We start from the raw sequence: 25,633 nt of genomic DNA on the forward strand, positions 1-25,633 counted from the left end.
GGACCTGTCCCCTGCACCATGCATAGGTGGCCTCATCTCCTGTCAGCCGGGCCATTTCCCATTCCTTCTGCTTTCTATCTTCCTTTGTTGTAGTTAGTATCACAGATGTTTCCATGGAGCTTGTATTTCTGTTTCTTTTTATTCTGGGATGATTTTTTGAGAGGAACAGCCAGGTAAAAATTACCAATTTTTTTCTGTTGTCTTGAAACCTGAAATATCCTATCCATAAGATTTTTATCATTCTTTTACAGAAGACTAAAAATAATTAATACTATTTGGGGTAATTTCCATTTGAATAGTGAATGAAATATATAGACTACCTCTGTAATTCAAAATTAAAGTGATTGAGTATAGTTTTAAAGGAAAGAAACAATTTTTAACTTTTTTTTTCTTTTCACAAAAAGGATTAATACCTTGGTTATTTTGTAATCATATGGTTATTGTAATACTGTTATACATTCTGAAGCAATTTTATAGTATTCCATTTCTTTAAAATTTTTCTAAACCTTTGTTTAAATTTGTAATCAACCATTACACTTAGGTAGTATACACTGTGATGAGTTGTGTAAGAGCAAACCTATAAAAAGATTCTGTTAATTATGATGAAATCTCTAAATTATTTTACTTACAACATAATCCCTGAATTACCTGTACCTTTTCTATATGACTTTGGTTGATCATTTGGTGCTGTTTATAGTGTTTCAATAAGTATATGAATGATTGGTACGGACCAAGCTTGTCCCACCCACAACCCATGGGCTGCATGCGGCCCAGGATGGCTTTGAATGCAGCCCAACACAAATTCGTAAACTTTCTTGAAACATAATTTTTTTTTTTTTTTTAACTCATCAGCTATCATTAATGTTAGTGTAGTTTATGTGTGGGCCAAGACAATTCTTCCAGTGTGGCCCAAGGAAAAGATTGGACACCCCTGGTACAGACAATATGGCAAACAGCTTGTGTATATGCGGAGTTGCTATCATAGGATGGGTGCAGCTTTTAGTCCAATAATTAAGAATATTCGGCCGGACGCGGTGGCTCAAGCCTGTAATCCCAGCACTTTGGGAGGCCGAGGCAGGCGGATCACAAAGTCAGGAGATCGAGACCATCCTGGCTAACATGGTGAAACCCCGTCTCTACTAAAAATACAAAAATCAGCGGGGCGTAGTGGCGGGCGCCTGTAGTCCCAGCTACTCAGGAGGCTGAGGCAGGAGAATGGCGTGAACCCGGGAGGCGGAGCTTGCAATGAGCCGAGATTGCTCCACTGCACTCCAGCCTGGGCGACAGAGCCAGACTCCATCTCAAAAAAAAAAAAATATTCAGATGCCTTTACCTCTAAACTATACTGTTATTTTGCAGAGTATGATTTTTGAGACCACTACAAAGAATGAAACTATAGCCCAAGAAGATAAAATCAAGTTGCTGAAAGCTGCCTTTCTGCAATACTGCAGGTATAACATGTTTTTTAAATTATGGATTATTTTATGTGTGAGGATATGTTTTACTGACATGTGCTACTTACTTATTGACTGGTGGGAGCAAGTTGGAGGAATGATGCTATCAAGAGGAGAATGTTTTTTTGAGCTTTAGCACTTTAATAAACTGTTCTTCTGAACTTAGTAGCCATGGGAGTGTTCCAGCTAGCTAGGCTAGGGAAAAAAAACATGGGATCTAACATACTCTCTCCACTTCATGAAAAACAATGTACCATTAAAAATGGTGATCATTAAGACATCTTGCAAGGGTCTTTTATGTATGTTAATAAGACATCTTGCAAGGGTCTTTTATGTATGTTAAGGTGCAAATAAGTTGCTTACAAAGTTGTTGTTGTTTTTTTTTTTTTTGAGTCACAGTTTCACTTTGTTGCCCAGGCTAGAGTGCAGTGGTGCGATCTTGGCTCACTGCAACCTCTGCCTCCCGGGTTCAAGCGATTCTCCTGCCTCAGCCTCCCAAATAGCTGGGACTGCAGGCGTGTGCCACTACGCCTGGCTAATTTTTTTATTTTTAGTAGAGATGGAGTTTCACCACGTTGGCTAGGCTGGTCTCAAACTCCTGATTTTAGGCTGACTCCTAAAGTGCTGGGATTACAGGCATGAGCCACCACTTCCAGCCGCATACAAAGTTTTATTGGTAATATAAAAGAATTATGGCCTGGTGTGGTGGCTTACACCTGCAATTCCAGCACTTTGGGAGGCTGAGAAAGAAGGATCTCTTGAGCCCGGAAGTTCGAGACCAGTCTGGACAACATAGAAAGACCTCATCTCTACAAAGAAAAATTTTAAAAATAATTAGCCGGGCATGGTGATGCACACCTCTAGTCCCAGCTACTCAGAGGCTGAGTTGGGAGGATCATATGAGCCCGGGAGGCCAAGTCTACTGTGAGCCATAATCACACCACTGCACTCTAGCCTGAGTGACAGATCAAGACCCTGTCTCAAAGAAAGCAAAAGAATTAGACCTGGCCTATTAGTTGAGTTTTGCTTTATGCAAAATCACCACAAACCTTAGTGACTCATTTAACATAGCTGACAATTCTGCAGTTTGACTGTTGTGGCTGGACTCGGGGCAGTTTTACTGTTCGGAGTAGGCTCACTCATTTTGGTCTGCTGCTGGGCCGGCTGCTCTTTACTGTACTCACATTTCTGGGCCATTGGCTGGCCAGCTCGCTCTCTACTTCCTGTGATGTCTCCTCAGCTAGCAGGCTGCCCTGGGCTTACTCACGTATCACAGGGTTCTAGAGTGGCAAGAGAACAAGTGTCAGTGCACACTCTCTAAGTCTTTGCTTGGATGGCGTTTGCTAGTGTCCTGTTGGCCAGAGCAAGTCCAGCTGTGGTGAGAGCGTGCCTAAGCAGATGCGCGTATGGGGTGGGGAGTGATTGTCCTCACTTGGTCACACTTGCTGCTCTAATACTCTTCTGGGTTTAAGGCGAATGCAGATTTCAGTTTATCTTAGACATGTATTCTGCTCATGTATTCTGGTACTTTCCTTAAAAGGTATGGCAAATTCACATTTGAATAAATACTCAGGAAAATGGTGATCCAGCCCCCCTGCTCTGCCCCTTGTTAGCTGTGGGAAACTTTGGACAGATGCTGAACATTTCTGCCATTCTGTTTCTATTTCTTCCTTTTTGAAGTATTGAGTGGGGTGGGAGTTAGAATGGCTAAAGGATCATTAGTTTATCGTCAGATCTTTGTTTTGAAGGAATATGCTGAGTGTACTACCTTCATTTCCCCAAGTTCTGAGCCCATGGTTCCATAATTCCACTCATACTGGTATCTGATGCATAGCGGCTCACTCACAGAGACAACAGATTCCTAAGTGCTTTTACAGTTCTAACATTCTGTACCTCGTGATCTACTGAGCTTAGTTTGTCGCCAGAAGGGGGCACCATTAGGCAAGTTTTTTGTTTCCGTTGAAAATTATATTCTTTTAATCTTGTTCTTTTACATGGTTCAATCTTCAAAAATCTCAGTTGAAATGCTGTGTTTTTATCTTTCACAAGTTTATCCTGTAATTAAAATTCTGTCAGATTCGTGGCATCTCAAAATGTAAATGATAATGCAGCAAGTGACCAGTCATTAGATTTGTTTCCTGTGGCTACCATAACAAATCATCACAAGCCAGGAGCTTCAAACAGCACAAGTGTCTTCTCTCACAGTTCTGGAGGCCAGAAGTCTGAGAGCGAGGCATGAGCAGGGCCCTCCCTCTGAAGGCTCTGGGAAAGGATCTGTCTTCACCTCTCTCAGCTCCGGGTGGCTGTTGGCAATCCTTGGCTTGTAGATGTGTCACTCCAGTTTCTGCCTCCATTGTCACATAGCTGTCCTCACATTCACATGGCCTTTTTTTTTTTGAGACAGAGTCTCATTCTGTCACCCAGGCCAGAGTGCGGTGGTGTGATCTCGGCTCACTGCAACCTCTGCCTCCCTGGTTCAAGCAATTCTTCTGCCTCAGCCTCCCGAGCAGCTGGCCATTCTTCTGCCTCAGGCTCCCAAGCAGCAGGTGCACACTGCCATGCCCGGCTAATTTTTTGAATTTTTAGTAGAGATGAGGTTTCACCACGTTGGCCAGGCTGTTCTCAAACTCCTGGACTCAAGATCCGCCCACCACAGCCTCCCAGAGTGCTGGGATTACAGGCGTGAGCCACTGTGCCCAGCCCACATGGCCTTCTTATAAGGACATCAGTCATTGGATTTAGACTCATCGTAATTTAACAAATTGTATCTGCAAAAACCTTATTTCCAAATAAGGTTGCATTTTGAGGCACTGGGTAGATATGAATTTGTGGGAGACACTATTCAACGTGGTGTAGTCATCTTAAGATGTTTTACAGGGGAAAATTATTAGGCACAAGAAGGGACCCCTGATCTAAGTCCTGAGCAAGCAGTACCCTCAGGAACAGTGTCATGGGCTCTGTAGCACAGCTGTGCTAAACTCATCCTGCCCAGCATGGGTGAAGTACTATGGACTTAATAAGGGATGATTTCTGGGAGAGTGTCAGCTAGCTCTCTTAAAGATGTAGACTCCTTACAAACAGAATTGTGGTGCCTTTAAAGCAGGATTTCTCAACCCCGTTAACATTGACATTTGAGGCCGGGTGTGGTGGTTCACACCTGTAATCCCAGTACTTTGGGAGGCCAAGGCAGGCAGATCATTTGAGGTCAGGACTTCGAGACCAGCCCGACCAACTTGGTGAAACTTTGTCTCTATTGGGAAAAAAAAAAAAAAAAAATTAGCCGGGTGTGGTGGCACATGCCTGTAATCTCAGCTACTCAGGAGGCTGAGGCAGGAGAATCGCTTGAACCCAGGTGGCGGAGGTTGCAGTGAGCCGAGATCCCACCACTGCACTCCAGCGGTGCATTGTACGCTGTTTAACAGCATCACCAGCCGCTTCCTGCTAGATGCCATTAGCAACCTTTCCCCCAACTTGTGATGACCAAAGTTATCGTCAGACATTGCCAGATGGCCCCTGGGGTCACAATTGGTAGATAACACTTTTGAGTGTTATTATCTGTTTTAATTTTTTGCTAAGGTAATATTACTGTTTTTATAGCATTATTTCTTTGAAATTAATTTTTATGTTATTTTGGTTTTCATTTTATTTAGCCCGAAAAACACTACATCTTTTGTTCATGAGAGTTTTGGGGAACTTTTTCTGTAATTTTTTATTAAATCTTGCCATAGTCACCTTTGTATTTTCATAACCAGTAGCATGACTGCGTCACCAGCTTCACCCTGGCCTTTCATGTTTTCAAGAGTTTTTCTGCATTTCTCCAGTCAGCTGTGTGTCCTGTTCTACCAAGGGACCATGACAGCCCTTTTCCAGTCTCCTCCCACTTCCCTCAGACTTAGCAGAGGACTTAACTTCCTACTTCACAGAGATCACAGAAGCCCTTGATAAGAGCTCCCTGTACCTCCTAGCTTACTAGCTATGAATGTATCTGGATCCCAAATCCTGTTCCTCTTTCCCTCCCAATAAAGTAGGAAGTGTACTCTTCTTCCTGTCAGAGATTGCTCTTTGTTTTGAAGGCCACTCTCTCCTGCTTCACTTAAGACTACATCCTTTCAGTTCTCCCTTTCTTCTGTCCTTTGACCTTTCTCGTGCTGGCTCCTTCTTAGCAGCAATTAATCATATTTAGTCTGCCATTTGTAAAAAGACCAGTCTTTGACTTTGTGTCCTTTGAGTTACCACCTTATCTGTTTGTTCCTGTTGATGGCTAAACCACCTGAAAGGATGTCTACATTCGCTATTGTCGACCACATTCCCTCTCTCTCTACTCCCTCGGTGATCTTTTCTCCTCCTTGGCTTCATTTTCTGAAGAAACAGATGTACCATGACCCAGGCCATTAGATGAAAATGGAGAGTGTCCAGCAGCAGTACATATTTCCTAGGCACCTGAGTTTCAATGTATCCAAAACTGAGCTTATCTTCTTCAAAGCTTATTCTTCCATCCCTACCCCCTGCTCCAGTGACAAGCACTACCATCTCTTCAGTTCAAAGCAACAGCAGAGGAGTCATCCTTATACAGTCGTTCCCCCTTACCCACAGGGGGATATGTCTTAAGACCCCCAGTGGGTACCTGAAATTGCATATAGTACTGAATCATATATATACGTTTTTCCTATATGTACCTATGATGAAGTTTAATTTATAAATTAGGCACCCTAGGAGATTAAGAACAATAGTAATAAAACAACCGTAACAATATACAATTGACCTTTGAACAACACGGCTTTGAACTATGTGGGTCTACATAATATGCAGGCTGTTTTCAACCAAATGCGGATCAAAAATTCACAGCGTGTTTTCAACCAAATGCGGATCAGAAATTCACTTGCCTATACAGAGGGTTGCCTTTTGTTATACTGGAGCTCCACAGAGCCAGCTGCAGGACTTGAATATGGGTGGATTTTGGTGTATGTTGGGGGTCCTGTAACTAATCCCCTGTGTATACTGAGAGATGACTGTACTGTAATAAAAATACGTGAGTGTGGTCGGTCTCTCTCTCTCAGTCTCTGTCATCTGTTTTCAGACTGCAGTTGACTGCAGGTAACTATGACTGTGGGAAGTGAAACCATGGATAAGAGGACTACTGTACATCAGATCCAGCAGTAACCTAACTGGATTTTTCTCTTTCCTGTCTTTTCCTTTCTGCAGTAACCTCCTAACTGGATTTTTCTCTTGTCTGATCTGACATCTGATCCCCTCTCCATATGATAGAGCAATCTTTTGGGACACTGGAACAGACTGTGACACTCCTTTACAGTGCCTGTCCATTGTCCTTGGTATTAGGTTCAAACCCCATAACATGGTTTACAAGACTGTATCCTCTAATTTTGTGATTGATCCCTTCTCAGTATCCCTCATTTCTTCATAAGTGCCATAGTTAATCCCCTGGTGGGTTCATTGACACCCTAGTTGTCCCCTAATCTCTCTAAGTTAGAAGAGTCTGCTGCTTTTTATGGGCTCACCCTTCCTTTAATTGGTTATCCTGCAAGCTTTTTTCCAAACTCTTGCTCCCTGGGTGATCTCAGCCTCTCCCGTAGCCTCAGTTCTCTCCTGAGATAGAGGCTTACTTGCTGACGGATGTGGATGTATGTTCTGTGTGCAGCTGTATACCCCTCCCCCAGTTCTCCCCAGCCTTCTGTGACCTCCTCTTTACCTGTTAGGAAGTTTTCCCTGTCTCTGTCGGTGTTTATCACCTGTGTCATTGCTTGCTCAATTGTCTGGACTATTTTTTAAGTCTTTTTATCTTTCTGTGTCCAGAGCCTAGCATGTTCTAAGTATTCAATGTGTATTTATTGAATTAATGAATGGATAATAGTTTTCTCCCTTTTAATTAAATAAATTTTATTAAAAGTAACTTTGAGCCAAAACCTGTAAATGGTTTTTAGGTTACATTTAACTTCACAATTAACTTAAACATTTTTTTTTTTATTTTTATGGGTACATAGTAGGTGTATACGTTTGTGGGGTACATGATATATTTTCATACGGGCATACAATGCATAATAATCACATCAGGGTAAATGAGATATCCATCACTTCAAGCATTCATCTTTTTTGTGTGTTGTGAACATTCTAATTATGCTCTTACTTTAAAATGTATGTTAAATTATTGAACTTGTAAAGTTTGTTACATGTCTTTCTGTGCCTGACTTATTTCACTTAACATGTCCTCCACTTCCATCCTTACTGTTGCAAATGACAGGATCTCATTCTTTTTTCTGGCTGAATAGTACTCCACAATTAATTTTTTCTTAGTGAGTTTTGAAAACATTTTGCCTCCCTTAATACTTGTGTTTTCCAATTTTATTTCAGAAAAGATTTAGGTCATGCTCAAATGGTGGTTGATGAGCTCTTTTCCTCTCACTCTGATTTGGATTCTGATTCTGAACTAGACAGGGCAGTTACCCAAATCAGTGTAGACCTGATGGATGACTACCCAGCATCTGACCCACGGTGGGCTGAGTCTGTCCCTGAGGGTAAGAACGTTTCAATTACGGAATGGTGTGTTTTGAACATATTCTGGTTTCTTTATTAGAAGCATCTCTTAAAGCATATTTTTTAGCTTCTCAAACAGTTTAATATTAATTCAGTTTTTTTTAAATATTGTGACCTTCCTTTTTTTTGAGACAGAGCCTTGGTCTGTCACCCAGGCTGGAGTGCAGTGGCACGATCTCGGCTCACTGCAAGCTCCGCCTCCCAGGTTCACGCCATTCTCCTGCCTCAGCCTCCCAATTAGCTGGGACTACAGGCACCCGCCACCACGCCTGGGTAATTTTTTTGTATTTTTAGTAGAGACGGGGTTTCACCATGTTAGCCAGGATGGTCTCGATCTCCTGACCTCGTGATCCACCCGCCTCGGCCTCCCAAAGTGCTGGGATTACAGGCGTGAGCCACCAGGCCCAGCCAGGTAACCTTCCTTATAGTATGTTTTGAAAAAGGGTCAGAACAGGTCTAGATGACAGAACAGAAACTAAAGGAACATTGGAGCAAATCCTAATTGTTCTATCCAAGGTAGATTAATTAGCCTTACTTAACTTTCCTGGCTTTTATTTCTAAAAGAAAATTGGTAGCATAGGTAGACAATTGGCACTTACCTGCCCCCCAATTTTTTTGTTGTTTTTTGTTTTTGGAGACAGGGTCTCCCTTACTCTGTCGCCCAGACTGGAATGCAGTGGCATAATCTCAGCTAACTGCAACCTCCACCTCCTGGGTTCAAGTGATCCTCCTACCTCAGCCTCCCGAGTAGCTGAGATTACAGGTGTGCACCATCACGCCCAGCTGATTTTTGTATTTTTAGTAGAGATGTAGTTTCACCATGTTTGCCAGGCTGGTCTCGAACTCTTGACCTCAGGTGGTCCACCCGCTTTGATCTCCCAAAGTGCTGGGATTTCAGGTGTAAGCCACCACACCCAGCCTACTTACCCCCAAATTAAATGATAATTTTGGCATAATCAGTATATTTGACTAATAGAAATGATCCATTCCCCTAAGAGTAGCAGTGATCAAATGTCAATATGTAGAAGTGGACAAGACATGTCTTGCTGCCTGTCCCAGGTGACTGCCCCTCTTACGCTTACTTCCACCTCAGAAACTCGAGGGGAACTCTGGGGTCCCCAGATACCAGGGAACTGTCTCAAACATGTTTCTCTCCCTAATTATCCTACTTCTTAGCAAGTTCACTAAGCTCCATTAGAGATTTAGGAAGAAAACATCAGAGCTCATCTCCTTTCTTTGACTGTTTTTGTTGGCGCTATCAAGCTTAAATTGTTATAAATGATTAAAATGTATTTTGCATTTTGAATAAATACATTATGAATTGTATCAAACCTCCAAAATTTTCTCCTAAATTTTTAAAACTCCTGAGTAATGTTATAAATAATATTGTAAGGTTGATATTTTTCTTTTGTATAGACTTTCTTTTTTTTTTTCCTTTTCTTTTTTGAGACGGAGTCTCACTCTGTCGCCAGGCTGGAATGCAGTGGCGCAATCTCGGCTCACTGCAACTTCCACCTCCCCGGGTTCAAGCAATTCTCTTGCCTTAGCCTCTTGAGTAGCTGGGACTACAGGCACGTGCCACCACACTCAGCTAATTTTTGTATTTTTAGTAGAGATGGTGTTTCACCATGTTTGCCAGGATGGTCTCGATCTCTTGACCTCGTGATCTGCCCACCTCGACCTCCCAAAGTGCTGGGATTACAGGCGTGAGCCACCGTGCCTGGCCTTAGCTTTTTATTTTAATAGCAGTTAGCCACTAATATTAAAATAGTATAGTTGTAAAACCACTATGTTCTAAGTTTTATCACTGTGTTTTAACAGAAGCACCTGGGTTCAGCAATACGTCACTGATTATCCTTCACCAGCTAGAAGACAAGATGAAAGCTCACTCTTTTCTTATGGACTTCATTCATCAAGTAAGAGTGCGGGGTGCTGGGCACAGGGCGGGCCAGAACGTCTGTCTGCTCTGCCTTTGTCAGTCTGTCCAACACAGTGGGATGTCCCTTCTCTCTATTTTGAGGCGTTTCATTGGGTGGGGCATGACTAGTGTTTTCCATTTTCTGTGCTGATTTAAAAGTCCGTAATTCCAGGGCTGTGTACAAGCCTGTTAATCCAGGTATAAGAAGCAGGACTTCATTCAGATTTCCTGTGTGCGTTTGTGAAAAAACACCTCATGAGTTGATTTTGTGTTTGACAGATTTTTATATATGACTTTTAATTTTGAGGTGCCATTAGAATCAAATCCTCATTTAAAGTATTCCTTTTCTTTTTTTGTGTAACGGTTATCCTCGTATATATTGTGCCTGAATTAGAAAATGTTTTGCTACTGGACAGAATTGTTACATAAATTCACCCATTCTTGCCTCGTCAATAAAAGCGGCTTGCAGACATTACATAGCGAATTTCAACCTGTTTTGGGTTTTGTTTGTTTTGTTTTATATATTTATTTTTTGAGACAGGGCACTCTGTCACCCAGTCTGGAGTGTAGTGACACAGTCTTGACTCACTGCAGCCTTGACCTCCTAGGCTCAAGCAGTCCTCTCACAGCCTCCTGGGTAGCTGGGACTACAGGTTTGTGCCACCATGCCCATGTAATTCTTTTTTAGTTTTTGTAGAGACAGAGCCTTACTACGTTGCCCAGGCTGGTCTCGAACTCCTGGGCTCAAGAAATCCCTGCACTTCAGCCTCCCAAGGTGCTGAGGTTACAGGCATGAGCTACCAGGCCCAGTCTCTTCCCTGATTGTTTTTCAAACTCAGTAGTGCCTACTCACTACCACACCTGGCTAATTTTTTATGTTAAGGAGATTCTAGTGAGTGCTGTCCAATCCATTGCTTTTCTGTGATCATGGGAATGTTCTCCTAGTGTGATGTCTAGTGGGATAGCTGCTGGCCACATGTGGCCTGAACAGTTGAAATGTGACTAGCAACTGAAGAACTGAATTTTAACTTACTTAAATAGCCACTATGGACAATGGCTACCTTATTGGACAGTGCAGCACTAGATAATTTCAGAAATGACTTGATTGTTCTTAATCCCACATTCTTTTTCAATTTTGTGCATGGTTTATCTCCTGTCTACTCTTTTATTTTCTTGGCAAGAAAACTCCAATCATTCATTGAGTCTCTCTTTTTTTGTTGTTGTTATTTTAGGTGGGATATGGATTAATGAGGAAAAAACACTTTCTCCCGATATGGTCGTTTAATTAGCCAAGTGTATCAGTTAACTATTACTGCTGTATAAACCACCCCAAAACACAGTGGCTTAAAACAATTCTGTGGGTTAATCAGGCAGTTGTTGGTTTCACCCGGAATCACTGGACCTGCATTTAGGATGCACTGAGCTAGAGGGTCTGCAAGCCTCTTCCCGCTTTCTGGCAGTTGGTTCCAACTGTCAACAGAGGCTATGTGGTTCTCCTCCATTTAGTCACTCATCCTGCTCTGGGCTGGACTGGCTTCCTGTGGTCTTAGCGGATGAACATAGAAGCTGTAGGCTTCTTAAGGGCTCATCTCAGATGTCACATAATGTTACTTCCAGTAAAGTGACATTGGTCAAAGCAAGTCACAAGGACAGCTGGGATGAAAGATTAAAGAATTTATTATACCTCTTTTTTTGTATGTGTGTGACGGGGTTTCACTCCCATCGCCCAGGCTGGAGTACAGTGGCGCAATCTCAGCTCACTGCAACCTTTGCCTCCTGGGCTCAAGCGATTCTCCTGCCTCAGCCTCCCCAGTAGCTGGGACTACAGGCACATGGTGCTGAACCTGGCTAATTTTGTGTATTTTTTGTGGAGAACGGGTTTTGCCGTGTTGCCCAGGCTAGTTTCGAACTCCTAAGCTCAAGTGATCGCCTGCCTCTGCCTCCCAAAGTGCTGAGATTACAGGTGTGAGCCACTGTGCCCAGTGTGATTGTACCTCTCGATAGGAAGAGGGGCAAAGTCATTCTCATTGGAAGAGGATGTGCATACTGGGCTGGCAGGAACTTGCCCTGACCTGATTTGCCACACTAAGAGCATGGATTTATCAGAGGCCCAAAAGCCATGAGAGCATGAGCACTCTTGTCTCAGCCTTCCTGGGTTCCAGAGAACCCTTATGAAGTTCCATGGCTGCTGGTAGCAGTATCTGTCCCAAGGCAATATCTAGCTAGTTCCGAAAACCACATTCCAGCCATGCCTTTTATGTTTCTATTTCCTTTAATATTTAGAGCTCCTTTTACTAATCAGGAAGAATTTATGTTGATGATTAGGAAAAAGGTGTATAACTAGATACTAAGGAAAGTTTTTTTTTTTTTTTTTTTGGATACAGGGTCTCTGTTGCCCAAGGTGGTGGCACGATCGCAGCTCACTGCAGGCTGGACTGAATATCTAAATATTAAGATATTAAGAATATCTAGATGTTATAAAAAATAAGATACTATCAAAACAAAGTACAGAACAATATATACAGTGTGACCCCTTTTGTGTTATAAAAAGTTATCTCCTAGCATGTAAATACTACAAAAGCATATAGAAAATGAAGGATAAGAAAATCAGGTCACTTATTAACGAAAGAGAATTATACTTAAAATGTGAAAAAGTATTCATTATTTATGCCTGTCTTTTGGCTCCTTCCTAGTTCAGGTTATTGTAATGTCATATGCAATGAGAAAGCTTAGGAAGACCCCTAGAAGATCATAACACAGCACAGATGGGCACCAAGCAACTCAGTAGGAGATGCAAAGGGTTAGAGACGCCCCCACCCTCGCGGCAGCATTAGGGGTATGGAAATCAGTCCTTGAAGGTGGAGGTTGCTGAGTTTCTGATTTCTGAAAGTCTGGAATCCAGGGGAATTAATTGATACAGCTAGTAAAGGGCAGTGTGAGGCCAGGTGCAGTGGTTCACACCTGTAATTCCAGTGCTTTGAGAGGCCAAGTCAGTAGGCTCGCTTGTGGCCAGGAAATCTTGTGGCCAAGATCAGCCTGGGCAACATAGTGAGACCCCATCTCTACAAAAATAAAGTGTAAAAATTATCCTGTTGTGGTGGTGTGCTGCTTGGGAGGCTGAGGTGGAAGATGGCTTGAGTTGAGGGTTTAAGGTCAGGGTGACCTGTGATTGTGATTGTACCACTGCACTCCAGCCTGGGCGACAGAGCAAAACCCTGTCTCAAAAAAGACGAAAAGAGCAGTGTGACTGTTTTGATAACCATAAACAATAATTTGGGAAACATGATATGCAGAGACAGTAGTAGTGGACAGAAGCCCTGGAGTGACCCTGTTCTTAGAACAGGAATATCTGCATTTCCTTGTGGGTGTTAATGGCCTGGCTGAAGTGTCTGTGTGTTAGAAACAGTTAAAACAAGAGACAGCTGGAGGGACTTGCTGGGGGAGATCTGGGGCCAGTGACTGCCCAGGGTGCTTCTGGGGAAAATACATTTATGGTATTTTGCACGTTACCGTAATTGCTTTCTAAGAATATATGTTTGCCTTTTTGCAAGATTGGCTTATTTGGACGTCTAGGCAGTTTTCCAGTTAGAGGGACACCTATGGCCACTCGACTATTGCTCTGTGAGCATGCCGAAAAGCTGTCAGCCGCCATTGTTCTCAAGAACCACCACTCCCGGCTTTCTGACCTCGTCAACACAGCCATATTGATTGCTTTGAACAAGAGGGAGTATGAAATCCCATCCAACCTGACTCCTGCAGATGTCTTTTTCAGGGAGGTAAGATGAGTCCTCTTTCATGTGGCTTTGTAGAACTGTGCCGTTTAGTGTTCATGCCCTAGGCAGGAAAGAGGGTGAGGATGAGTTAAATCACAAAAGATCTCACTGAAATTTTAAATTGGACTCCAGATTTTCTGGCTACAGTGTCACTCAGAAGTATCATTTATCAGTTACCTGTAAAGAAGAGCTTGCAAAGTTGACTAAGAAGTGCTCCCTGTTTACTTTTTTTCCCCGATAACTGTCTCCAAGTACCTGTTTGCTTTGCGTGCTGATCTTTTTTTTTTTTTTTTTTTTTGAGATGGAGTCTCACTCTGTTGCCCAGGTACCTCCGCCTCCCGGGTTCCAGCGATTCTCCTACCTCAGCCTCCCGAGTAGCTGGGATTACAGGTGCCAGCCACCACCCTGGCTAATTTTCATATTTTTAGTAGAGATGGGGTTTCACCTTGTTGGTCTGGCTGATCTCGAACTCCTGACCTCAGGTGATTCACTCGCCTCAGCCTCCCAAAGTGCTGGGATTACAGGCATGAGCCACTGCATCCATCCTGATCTTCTCCTTTGTCTCTCTCGATCTACTCTTTTTTTTTGGCGGGGAGGGGGGGACTGAGTCTTGCTCTGTCGCCAGGCTGGAGTGCAACCGTGCAATGTTGGCTCACTGCAACCTCTGCCTCCTGGCTTCAAGCAATCTCCTGCCTCAGCCTCCCAAGTAGCTGGGACTACAGGTGTGTGCCACCACGCCCAGCTAATTTTTGTATTTTTAGTAGAGACCTGGTTTCACCCTTATTGGCCAGGCAGATCTACTCTTGACTCTGCCACAGCAAAGTGGCCTTCCTGAGTGGGCTCCCTTGCCCTCCGGCTTCTGCCAGGTCAGATGAATGTGAGGCCCTGCCATAAGGCCAGAAGTTGAAGTAGTTATTCTGCCAGCTTTCTTCCTTGCCTGTGCCCACTTTACATTGGCTGTGCCCCTCTGTCAGGGACGGTGCCTCCTGTCCAACTGCTTTCTCTGTGTTTCCAGTAGCTGCCTCTTCCTCTTGCCTCTTCAGGCCTGAGGTTGATAATGCCTCATCCTAGGGTGCTGCCCCATCCCTTTTTGGACCCCTTAATCTTGCCCACACCTTTGCAAACAGTACCTTCACTGAACTCCTCAGCTACCTCCTAGGATCCTGTTGCTACACCTTGCTTGTAAAATCAGATTTATTTTCAGAGAAAAAGTAAAGTCTGCTACAAACTTCAAAGACAGAAATGGTTAAGATGCGGGGCAGCCAGTGGCAGCTGGACATTGTGGAAATAGTGACGCAGTCCTTGTGCTTTTGTGAAGCTCCACAGCCTAATGAGGCAGCAAGGTAGACTTCGCTGTCTCCCTTTAAAGGTGTGACATTAGGACTTAGACCTGTTGTCTTAACTGAGACTGCAGAATTATCTGGTTTTAGAAACAGTGCCAGCTCTTCCCTCAGCTCTGTGAAATTTGGAATTCCTTATGCATTTGAGGAACTTCAAACTCTATTTGGTGTCTCAAATTTTGCTTCCTTCCTCCTATAGCCTAACTGTATTCTAACATGTAGCACACTGGGCCGACAAGTCTCTTTTTCTTAATGTTTGATGTACTGTAACCTAAGTTTGATGTACTATAACCTAAGTTCAGTCTTCCTGTTGATTCCATAAATGTGTTTAGTGTGAATTCTTTGCTTTTATGCATTTGGGTTAGTTCCTAGGGAATGGAAGGAAAAGCACTTTGTTATGTTTTGTTTTTAATCTAGAGAGTATGCCAGAAATCTGAAAGAAAAACAAATCACCTCAAGTTTCATGATCTAACAAGTCAAATTGTTGTCATTTTTGTGTCCTTTTTGGTCTTTATTCATATATAATTTTATATGATAAGACAATGAATTTTTAAAAATTAATGACAGACTACTTGTAAGAACTGAGCAAGAGCCTGGTTCATTATTCTGCATTTGGATCAAAGGGCAAAGTATAATTGTCGATTCAGTGTATGTACATGTTTCAGTTAGCTGAATTATTAGAGAATGGTCTGGAAATTACCAGTTGGATACATAATATAGAATAATATTTTATCTTCATTTCTCATGACATTCATTGGTCTTCAGCTTCTCTGGGGTGTAGTTCTAAAGGTTTTCTCCCATGTCATAACGATCATGAAAAGAGAATACAATAGCTATATGCATATAGTAGTTTTTCTTTCTTTTTACCTGTCCTTCCACTTGGGGGTGACAAATTACCTTTCTAAGGAGTATTTGTGTTTTGGGACGAGCTGGTTAACCAAAATCAATCTCTGATTGGTGGGCCATATAGAAAGATATTTTGACTTGGCAGCCCTGATAGAAAGTAAAACAATACAGAGCCTGCCTGAGGGTGTGCTCTCCACTTTGCCTCTGTCTCCAGTTTGGGAAGGCCTTGTACCTCCCAGGGCTCTGGAAAAGCAGAGCTCACTGCTTAAGGAACAGACTATGTTGACACGGCATATGAGCAATATTTGAAATCACTGAATATATACATGATAAGAGAATTTAACAAGTGTTTTGGCATTTTATGCGCTTTTATGTTTTTTCTGTCTTCTTTTTTTTTTTTTTTTTTTTTTTTGAGACGGAGTCTTGCTCTGTCACCAGGCTGGAGTGCAGTGACACAATCTCTGCTCACTGTGCTCACTGCAGCCTCCACCTCCTCAGTTCAAGCAATTCTCCTGCCTCAGCCTCCCAAGTAGCTGGGACTCCAGGTGTGCACCACTACACCCAGCTAATTTTTGTATTTTTAGTGGAGACAGGGTTTCACCATGTTTTCCAGGATGGTCTTGATCTCTTGACCTTGTGATCCGCCTACCTCCAAAGTGCTGGGATTGCAGGCGTGAGCCACCGCACCCGGCCATTATATAGGCTTTCATTGTGTTTTTCATGTTAACAATGTAAAATATTCTTATGCTTAATCTTATAAATTAAATGTGCTGAAGATTTCTTGCCTGGGCTGTTAGGATGCCTTTGGCTAACATCAGAAATGCAAAAGGAAGAACAAGGTTTGCAAAAGGGGAGGGATTTGATTTGGGTCATGTTTTATTTGTGCCTATATATCTTGTTCCTTCAGCCAGTTTGTGAGGTCCTTGAGGGCAGCTAATCTGATTTTTCTTTCCTCTTATCTCTGAGTGTCCATTGCTATGCAAACTCTAAATAACGGGGGAAAGCTTAAGTGCAGACTTGAACTTGAAACAGGAGTTTCAGTGCCTGATGGTATTTTTGCACTGTTATCTCCATGTATTAATTAATGACAAAGGAAGAGTTAGAAGTTATGTATTTAGTTCATTATTCTCATGTTGCTTCTATTCTACAAATGTTTCTGTTATGTCTGAAGAAGGGGAATTCCTCAAAGAAAGAAATTAGCAAGTTCATTTTTTGAGGTCATTATTTTAGTCTATTAGTTCATTAGTTTGGGGTATTACATTGTAAAGTGACGTCATCTGTAACCTAGTGTTATTTAAAGGTGCACTGAGTAGAGTAGCTATAATAAATAATATCATTTAAATAAAATCTCGGTAACAATCCAGAATTTGCCTGTTTATACGACTTATTTGGGCACTCTGACTTTTAAAAGTTAGGAGATCTGACTTTTCTTGATTTTTGAATTTATTTTTACCATCAACTGTCAATAAATTCTCCTCCATCTATAGGTCTGAGGATATGGCTTAATGAGTAAAACTCACTGGGTAGTTGTTACCCATCACCATAATTTTTGTTGTAAGTAGTTCTGTGTATTCTCTCAGGTATCCCAAGTAGATACCATCTGTGAGTGCTTACTGGAGCATGAGGAGCAAGTCTTGAGGGATACACCTATGGATTCCGTTGAATGGGCTGAAGTGGTGATCAATGTGAACAGTATTCTCAAGGTACAAAAATATAGTAAAGGCTTCAGCAAATCAAAGCCCAGAGCATGGATAGACAAGGAAGTGGTTTCCATATTCCTACTCTGTATTGCTGATAATTTATAAGGTTGTAGACATTTGTTAATCCCAAAAAAGTTAGAAAAATGTCAGTCATTTTATCATTAATCAGCTAATGAGTATTTTGAATGTTAGCCTGGTGCCTATTAATTTCTATAATCCTGAGTTTCTATTTGGTAGAATAATAAACCTTTCATTTGGGAAGATGTGTTTGTATCTTTGCAATTTTTTTAGTTGGTTTTTTTCGGAGAGAAGGTCTCACTGTCACCCAAGCTGGAGTGCAGCGGCACCGTCATAGCTCACTGTAACCTTGAACTCTTGGGCTCACAAGTTCCTCCTGCCTCAGCCTCCAAGAATGTTGGGATTACAGACCTGAGACACCATGCCTGATTACAAATGTATTGTTAATATAACTGTCTAAATATTTCTCATTTCTATTTTTTTAATTACTCAAAACTTTGCTACTTTTACTATTGACTAAAATGTTGCATTTAATTTTAGCTAGTGGACTTGTAGTAATGATTTTCCTACTTTGGTTACTATTATTTGCCAAAACTGAAGTTAAATTATGGAGTAAAACAAATTTCAAAAGCAGAAAGAACCAAAAAGTAATCGTGCAGATCTGTGCTGACATTTTTCTCTTATTTTCTTTTTTCTTCCCTTTTTTTTTTTTTTTTTTTTTTTTGTGAGACATGGTCTCACTCCATTGCCCAGGCTGGGTTTACAGTGGCTTGATGATAGCTCACTGCAGCCTCCACCTCCTGGGCTCAAGCAATCTTCCTGCCTCAGTCTCCCAAGTAGCTGGGACTGCAGGTGCATGCCACAATGCCCAGGTAATTTTTAAAATTTTTGTAGAGATGGGGTCTCACTATGTGGTCAGGCTAGGAGCAATCCTCCTACCTCAGCCTCCCAAAGCACTGGGATTACAGGTGTGAGCCAACGTTCCTGGCCCCTGAGTTTTTTTTTTCACCAATTTACTTTGCTGTCTTAAATTATCTTCAGAAATACTGTGATCCATCACCTTTTGCATGTGATAACACATTAACTTTTTTTCCAGGATATGCTGCAGGCTGCTAGTCATTATCGCCAAAATAGAAACTCTTTGTATAGAGGAGAAGAATCTCTAGAAAAAGAACCTGAATATGTTCCATGGACGGGTAATATACTGATTTATTAACAGTTGTTCAAAATATATTTCTAATGACCCATCATTTTTAGAAGTTGTGTTATTCCCCTATTGTAGGTTTCTAAGTGAAATGAAAAAGTGCCATCTCCAAAATGAGCAGCTCTTGTCAAAATCACTTTATTCTTCCCTTGCTCTTATTTATCGATCTCTCTATAGTTTATGTATTCAACTGGTACTTACAAATTTACTAGGTTTTAGTTCAAATAGTTATTCATAGAAGCAGGTCCTGGCCCCGGAGGTATGGACTATATTTTGTGTTGATTTAATACAAGAAAGTAAGTGGAGTAGCATTAAAGGAATTTAGAAGGAAGAAGAATCATGTTTACCTGGCTTTGCTGAGGAAATCTCCTTGGAGAAGAGGGGGTTCAAGCAGGGCATTGACAAGTATCACCTGAATCCCTGTTCAATTTAATTTTCCAGCAGTGATGAAGAGGCATAATTTTTATGCCCATTAGTCTTTCCTTTAGCCATCACTAGAGCCCTTACTTTAACCATGTTATTTTGTGTAATTTCACAGCAACGAGTGGTCCTGGTGGCATCCGAACGGTAATAATACGCCAGCATGAGATTGTCCTGAAGGTGGTTTATCCACAGGCAGACAGCAACCTCCGAAACATCGTGACCGAGCAACTGGTAGCCCTGATCGATTGCTTCCTAGATGGTTATGTTTCTCAGCTTAAGTCTGTGGATAAATCCAGTAATCGGGAAAGATATGACAATCTGGAGATGGAATACCTACAGAAAAGATCAGATCTCTTATCTCCTCTTCGTAAGTTCATGATACTTGGCAAGAGTTTTAAATTTGCTGAATGGATGAAAGGGTTGAATAGTTAATGCAGTATATTCAGTGTAGTAGTGTTAATCCAACTGTAATAAAGAACTTAAAGCAAATATGCACAGCTTTCTGTGCTCATTTATTCAACTTTTTTTCCAGTACTATCTAGGTATAAGTACTATAGATGATACTGAAGATAATTAATAAATACATAAATAAACAACATGTGGAGACTACCCTTAAAGAGCTTAGCATCACAGACCTTTACATGAATAACTGGATTGCAAAGTAGAGCCTGGTGAGGGCTGCTTGAGGGGTACAGATAAGATAGTATGGCTGTTCGGCCAAGGACACATTATACTCCAGGCTAGGATTGGGAAGAGTTTGTTTTACTCTTACATGAAGGAAGAGAATAGCGTTTTGGGGAGGCAGTGATGAAACAAGGGTCTGAATTTGCATCTTTTTTTTGGCGAGACAGAGTGTCACTCTCTCGCCCAGGCTGTAGCGCGGTAGTATAATCTCAGCTCACTGCAACCTCCACCTCCCGGGTTCAAACAATTCTCCTGCCTCAGCCTCCCAAGTAGCTGGGATTACAGGCGTGTGCCACCACAACTGGCTAATTTTGTATTTTTGGTAGGGATGGGGTTTCACCATATTGGCCTGGTGGGACTCGAACTCCTGACCTCAGGTGATCCACCCGCCTCAGCCTCCCAAAGTGCTGGGATTGCAGGTGTGAGCCACCGCACCTGGCCTGAATTTGCATCTTTAAGGAATTGATGTGAATTGTGAAACTAAGTGCCAGTAAGTGGGAAGGTTCCCATTCCATTAATGATTGTTGGTTTATAATAGGAATAAAGATAAAATTTCAAGTAACATTTTTTATTACAGATTTTAAGTTTTGCTAACAGGATTTTTTCCCATCTGTTCTCATTCCCACAGTTACACTAGGCCAGTACCTGTGGGCTGCTTCTCTAGCAGAGAAATACTGTGACTTTGATATATTGGTACAAATGTGTGAGCAGACTGACAACCAGAGCCGACTCCAGCGCTACATGACCCAGTTTGCTGATCAGGTGATGAGTGTTGGGTATATGGCCACTGAGTCCTTTAGTTGCCTTTTCTTGAAATGGCTTTGCCATTTCAAATCTGTAATCAGGGCTTTTGGAATATGATACGATCTTTTTGTAGTTAACTTTGATGAGAAGATAGTAATTTGTATGTTGCGTTTCTTTGTAAATTTTGTCCAGTAGCGAGATCACAGTTCACGACAGCCTCAACCTCCTGGGTCCGATCACTTCTCCCACCTCACCCCCTCCCACACCTCCTGCCTTCCGGTAGATGGGACCACAGGAGCTCGCCACCATGTCTGGCTAATTTTGTTCATTTTTCAGTAGAGACAAAGTCTCGCTATGTTGTCCAGGCTGGTCTCAAACTCCTGGGCTCAAGCGATCCTCCTGCTTCAGCCTCCCAAAGTGCTGGGGTAACAGGCATGAGCCATCGCCTGACCACACAATTCTTTATATATAAATATTACTGAAAGATTCTTTGACCTTTGGAAAATATAACTTTCATTTCTGTTTATATATTTTCTAGTTATTATAAAAGTACTTAGGTATATGAATATTGGTAAAGTTCTTAAAAATTGGATAGAAGATACTCGGGAGCATAGAACATTACTTTAAGAGAGCTTAGCTTTACAAATACACCTAACATTCTCATTTTTCTTGAGGGATATTATGCTTCCTGTTTAAAAAACAAAGTTCCCAGCCAGCCTCAGTGGCTCATGCTGTAATCCCAGCACTTTGAGAGGCCAAGGCGGTAGGATCACTTGAGGCCAGGAGTTTGAGGCCAGCCTGGGCAACATAGTGAGACCCTGCCTCTACAAAAAAAAATTTTTTTAAAAACATGCCACCACACGCCCATGGCCACACTTATTCAGGAGGCTAAGCTGGCAGGATCATTTGAGCCCAGGAGGTCAAGGCCAGTGAGCCAAGATTGTGCCACTACGCTACAGCTAGGTGACAGAGGAAGACCCTATCTTTAAAAAAAAAAAAAAGTTTCCATTGTGACACTATCTTAAGTGAATTTAAAGTTGTTTCTTAAAGCCAGTCTATTCAGTCAGTTGATTACTATGAAAAGCTTATTTTTTAATTCCTGTAAAAGTGATATTGTATAAAATTTAGAAAACCACTATAAACACAAAAGATAAAAATCACTCAAAATGCCACTATCCAGAGAGAACCTTTTAAACATTTGGTTTATATTTTCAGTCTTTCCTGTCTGTGTATTATAGACAAACATGTTTTGTCAACTGCTTTTTTCACTTGATACATAGCAAACATTTGTTCATGTCATTAAATATTCTACAGCAGCATTTTTAATGGCATTATAGTATTTCATTGACTGGGTATGACTTACTTGATCAAAGATCAGTTGTTGGGCTGGGCGAGGTGGCTCATGCCTGTAATCCCAGCACTTTGGGAGGCCGAGGTGGGCAGATCACCTGAGGTCAGGAGTTCGAGACCAGCCTGGCCAACATGGCAAAACCCCGTCTCTTCTAAAAATACAAAAATTAGCCAGTCGTGGTGGCGTGTGCCTGTGATTCCATCTGTTCTGGAGGTTGAGGCAGGAGAATCGCTTGAACCCAGAAGGAGGAGGTTGCAGTGAGCCGAGATCGTGCCACTGCACTCCAGGCTGGGCAACAGAGCAAGACTCTGTCTCAAAAAAAAAAAAAAAAAGTCATATAAAAGGTCAGTTGTTGGACATGGCTTATTTAGTATTTCAAAACATTGCTAAATAAATATTTTTTGCACTGATCATGATTTTAAAATTATTTTTATGGATTTTCTTTCTCTTTTCATGCATTTTTGCATTTTTTCTTATATTTTCTTTAACATGTTTAAATGTTATTTTAAAGTTCTTTTGTGCTTACTGTGATCATCTTTGAGTCTGTTTATGTTGCCTGCTTTTATGTTGCTTGAATCATAGTTTTCTGCTTCTTATATCTGGTAATTTTTAAATTGTATTTTAGACATTGTATATTTTTAAAACTCCATAGTATGGAAATCGACGTTATTTGTCCCCTCGTGGATTTTCCTTTTTCTCTGTTAGGCAATTTAGAGGAGAGGAAGATGACTCAGTTCATTAGGAATAGAGGTGGCCCAGGACTCGGTCTCAGCTTTTGTAATATTCATTTCATTTCTGGTGTCAGAAGTCTTTCATGGCAGGATCCCTGCTTTAGGGGAAGTATCTCTTAAACACTGTGAGACTGTGGGACGTCTTGGTCTTCCTCTCCAGCTCAGCCTCCACACCACCCCAACACTCCACAAACAGCCAGTGGGGAAAACTGGCTGGGCATTTGGGCCTCTCTAAAGTTTGATGTATCATGCCAGGCCGTGTGGCCAGCTAGCGCAGAATTCTGGAATGTTACAGTCTTGGTGCTGTCCCACAGAGCTTTCTGTGATAACGGAGCTGTTGATAATGCGCTGTCCAAATGGGAGCCGCTGGCCACATGGGGCTACTGAGCACTTGAAATGTGGCTAATATACCTAAGGAACTGAATTTTAAATTTCAATCTAATTTTTTATTTAAGTTAAACAGCTACATATGGCCAGCTGCTACCATATTGGCCAGCGCACATCTAGATTCTGCCATTAATCTTGTCAGTGATCTTGAGCAAGATGCCCTTTCTGAATCAGAATGTACACGTTTGTCAAGTGAGATGATTGAATTAAGAGATCCTACAATATAGGAAATTATTGTTTAGAACAGGTTTTCTGTTTTGGAGGCCTTTAGAACAAAGTTATGTTTTGTTATCAGAAATGTATTTTTTTTTAAACTATTATGAATGAATTCTATGTTCTGTTATTTATAGAATTTTTCAGACTTTCTCTTCCGTTGGTATCTGGAGAAAGGAAAGCGAGGCAAATTATTATCTCAGCCCATTTCTCAGCATGGACAGTTGGCAAATTTTTTGCAAGCTCATGAACATCTCAGCTGGTTACATGAAATTAATAGCCAAGAATTAGAAAAGGTAAGAAGGATTTTTCTATGGAGCAGATGTGTGCAATTTATTTAGGTAGTTTTAATTAGTTTTGATTTTAGTAATTAAAATACTGTTTACTGTCATACACCTGAGAAGGGGTTACTATCCAAAATATATAAGGGAGTTGGGCATGGTGGCTTATACCTGTAATCCCAGTACTTTGGGAGGCCGAGGCAGGTGGATCTCTTGAGTGCGGGAGTTCAAGACCAGCCTAGGAAACGTAAATAACAAAAACATTAGCCAGGTGTGGTGACACACACCTGTAGTCCCAGCTACTTGGGAGGCTGAGGCAGGAGGATCACTTGAGCTCTGGAGGTCGAGGCTGCAGTGAGCTGAGATTGCACCATTGCACTCCAGCCTAGGCAACAGAGTGAGGCCTTGTCTCAAAATAAATGAATGAATGAATGAATGGCAAAAGACCTGAATAGACATTTCTCAAAAGAAGACATGCAGATGACCAATAGATGTGTGAAAAAAATGTTCTGCATCACTCATCATTAGGGAAATGCAAATTTATACCACAATGAGACATCACCTTACATTTGTTCAATGGCTGTTATCAAAAAGGTGAGGGTAACAAGTGCTGGAGAAGACATGGAGAAAAGGGAACCTTGATGCACTCTTGGTGGGGATGTAAGTTAGTACAACCATTATGGGAAACTGTATGGAGGTTCCGAAAAAGTTAAAAATAGAAATACAATATGATCTGGCAATCCCGCTTGTGAGTATATATCCAGAGGAGTTGAAGTCAGTATGTTGAAAAGATACCTGCACTGCCATGTTCATTGCAGCATTTTCACAATAGCCAAGTTATGGAATCCACCTAAGTGTCCATCAATCAGTGTAAATGATAAAGAAGATGTTGTATATAGAATACGCAATGCAGTAGTAGTCAGCCTTAAGAAAGAAGGAAATTCTCTCATTTGCAACAACATTGATGAAGCTGGAGAACATTACACTAAACCAAATAAGCCAGACACAGACAAGTAACTCATATATGGAATCCAAAACAATTGAACTCATGGAAGCAGAAGAATGGTGGCTGTCAGAAGGAGGGGATGTTATAGGTGCACACACACACATACACACATACACATATACATATATACATACATATAAGGAACTCAGCTCAATTGTAAGAAGACAAATAACCCAATTTAAAAATGGGGAAATGGGCCGGAGAAGTTGGTCAAAGGGTACAAGTTTCAGTTAGGAGGAAGAAGATTATTTTTATTTTTAGTTTTGTTTTTTTAGAGACAGGATCTCACTGTGTTCCCCAGGCTGGTCTTGAATTCCTGGGCTCAAGCAATCCACCCACCTCAGCCTCCCAACGTGCTGGGGTTATGGGCATGAGCCACTGCACCCCGCCAGGAGCATTTTTTATATACATTGCACAGTATGGTGGCTAAAGTTAATAATAGTGTATTGTACATTTTAGAATTTCCAAGAGAACAAATTTGAAATGTTCTCACCACAATGATAGATATTTGAGGTGATGGGCATGTTAATTAGCTTGATTGAATCCACATCACATACATATAACATTACTCTGTATCCATAAATATATACAATTATAATTCGTCAGTATACAATAATAATTTTTTTAAATTTAAAAGCATTTCTTATGGATTATTTAGAATGTGTACTCCTATTTTCTCACATAATTTGCATAAAACATTCTTAATTTGTGATGGTATTGCCATTACTTCTAATATCTCAATAAAAATATGTAGTCCAGGCTGGGTGCCTGTGGCTCATGCCTGTAATCCCAGCTACTCAGGAGCCTGAGGCAGGAGAATCGCTTGAACCGAGGAGGCAGAGGTTGAGTGAGCTGAGACTGTATCACTGCACTCCAGCCTGGGTGACAAAGTGAGGCTCTCTCTAAAAAAAAAAAAAATGTAGTCCATCGTGATTTGACATCACATTAAAATCACAAAAATTTTAATAATGTGTCTGTAACAGTCATTGGCCTTTTTGCAATGAATATATT

At 41.5% G+C, this 25,633-nt stretch overlaps 1 protein-coding gene across 2 annotated transcripts in view; it reads left to right on the forward strand.

Annotated features, from left to right (window-relative positions):
• NUP133 (nucleoporin 133) overlaps nucleotides 1-25,633 on the forward strand; it is a 67,016-nt gene that overhangs the window by 23,702 nt on the left and 17,681 nt on the right. For both annotated transcript variants that reach the window (XM_054561802.2, XM_009234993.4), the window contains exons 12-20: nucleotides 1,360-1,451; nucleotides 7,821-7,984; nucleotides 9,825-9,919; nucleotides 13,473-13,697; nucleotides 17,461-17,583; nucleotides 18,695-18,794; nucleotides 19,341-19,592; nucleotides 20,538-20,671; nucleotides 23,473-23,631. In XM_054561802.2, the coding sequence (XP_054417777.1) occupies nucleotides 1,360-1,451; nucleotides 7,821-7,984; nucleotides 9,825-9,919; nucleotides 13,473-13,697; nucleotides 17,461-17,583; nucleotides 18,695-18,794; nucleotides 19,341-19,592; nucleotides 20,538-20,671; nucleotides 23,473-23,631 (1,344 nt within the window). The remainder of the gene's footprint in view (nucleotides 1-1,359; nucleotides 1,452-7,820; nucleotides 7,985-9,824; nucleotides 9,920-13,472; nucleotides 13,698-17,460; nucleotides 17,584-18,694; nucleotides 18,795-19,340; nucleotides 19,593-20,537; nucleotides 20,672-23,472; nucleotides 23,632-25,633) is intronic.

Source organism: Pongo abelii, chromosome 1 (genome assembly GCF_028885655.2).
Source record: "Pongo abelii isolate AG06213 chromosome 1, NHGRI_mPonAbe1-v2.0_pri, whole genome shotgun sequence".
Classification (NCBI taxonomy): domain Eukaryota; kingdom Metazoa; phylum Chordata; class Mammalia; order Primates; family Hominidae; genus Pongo; species Pongo abelii.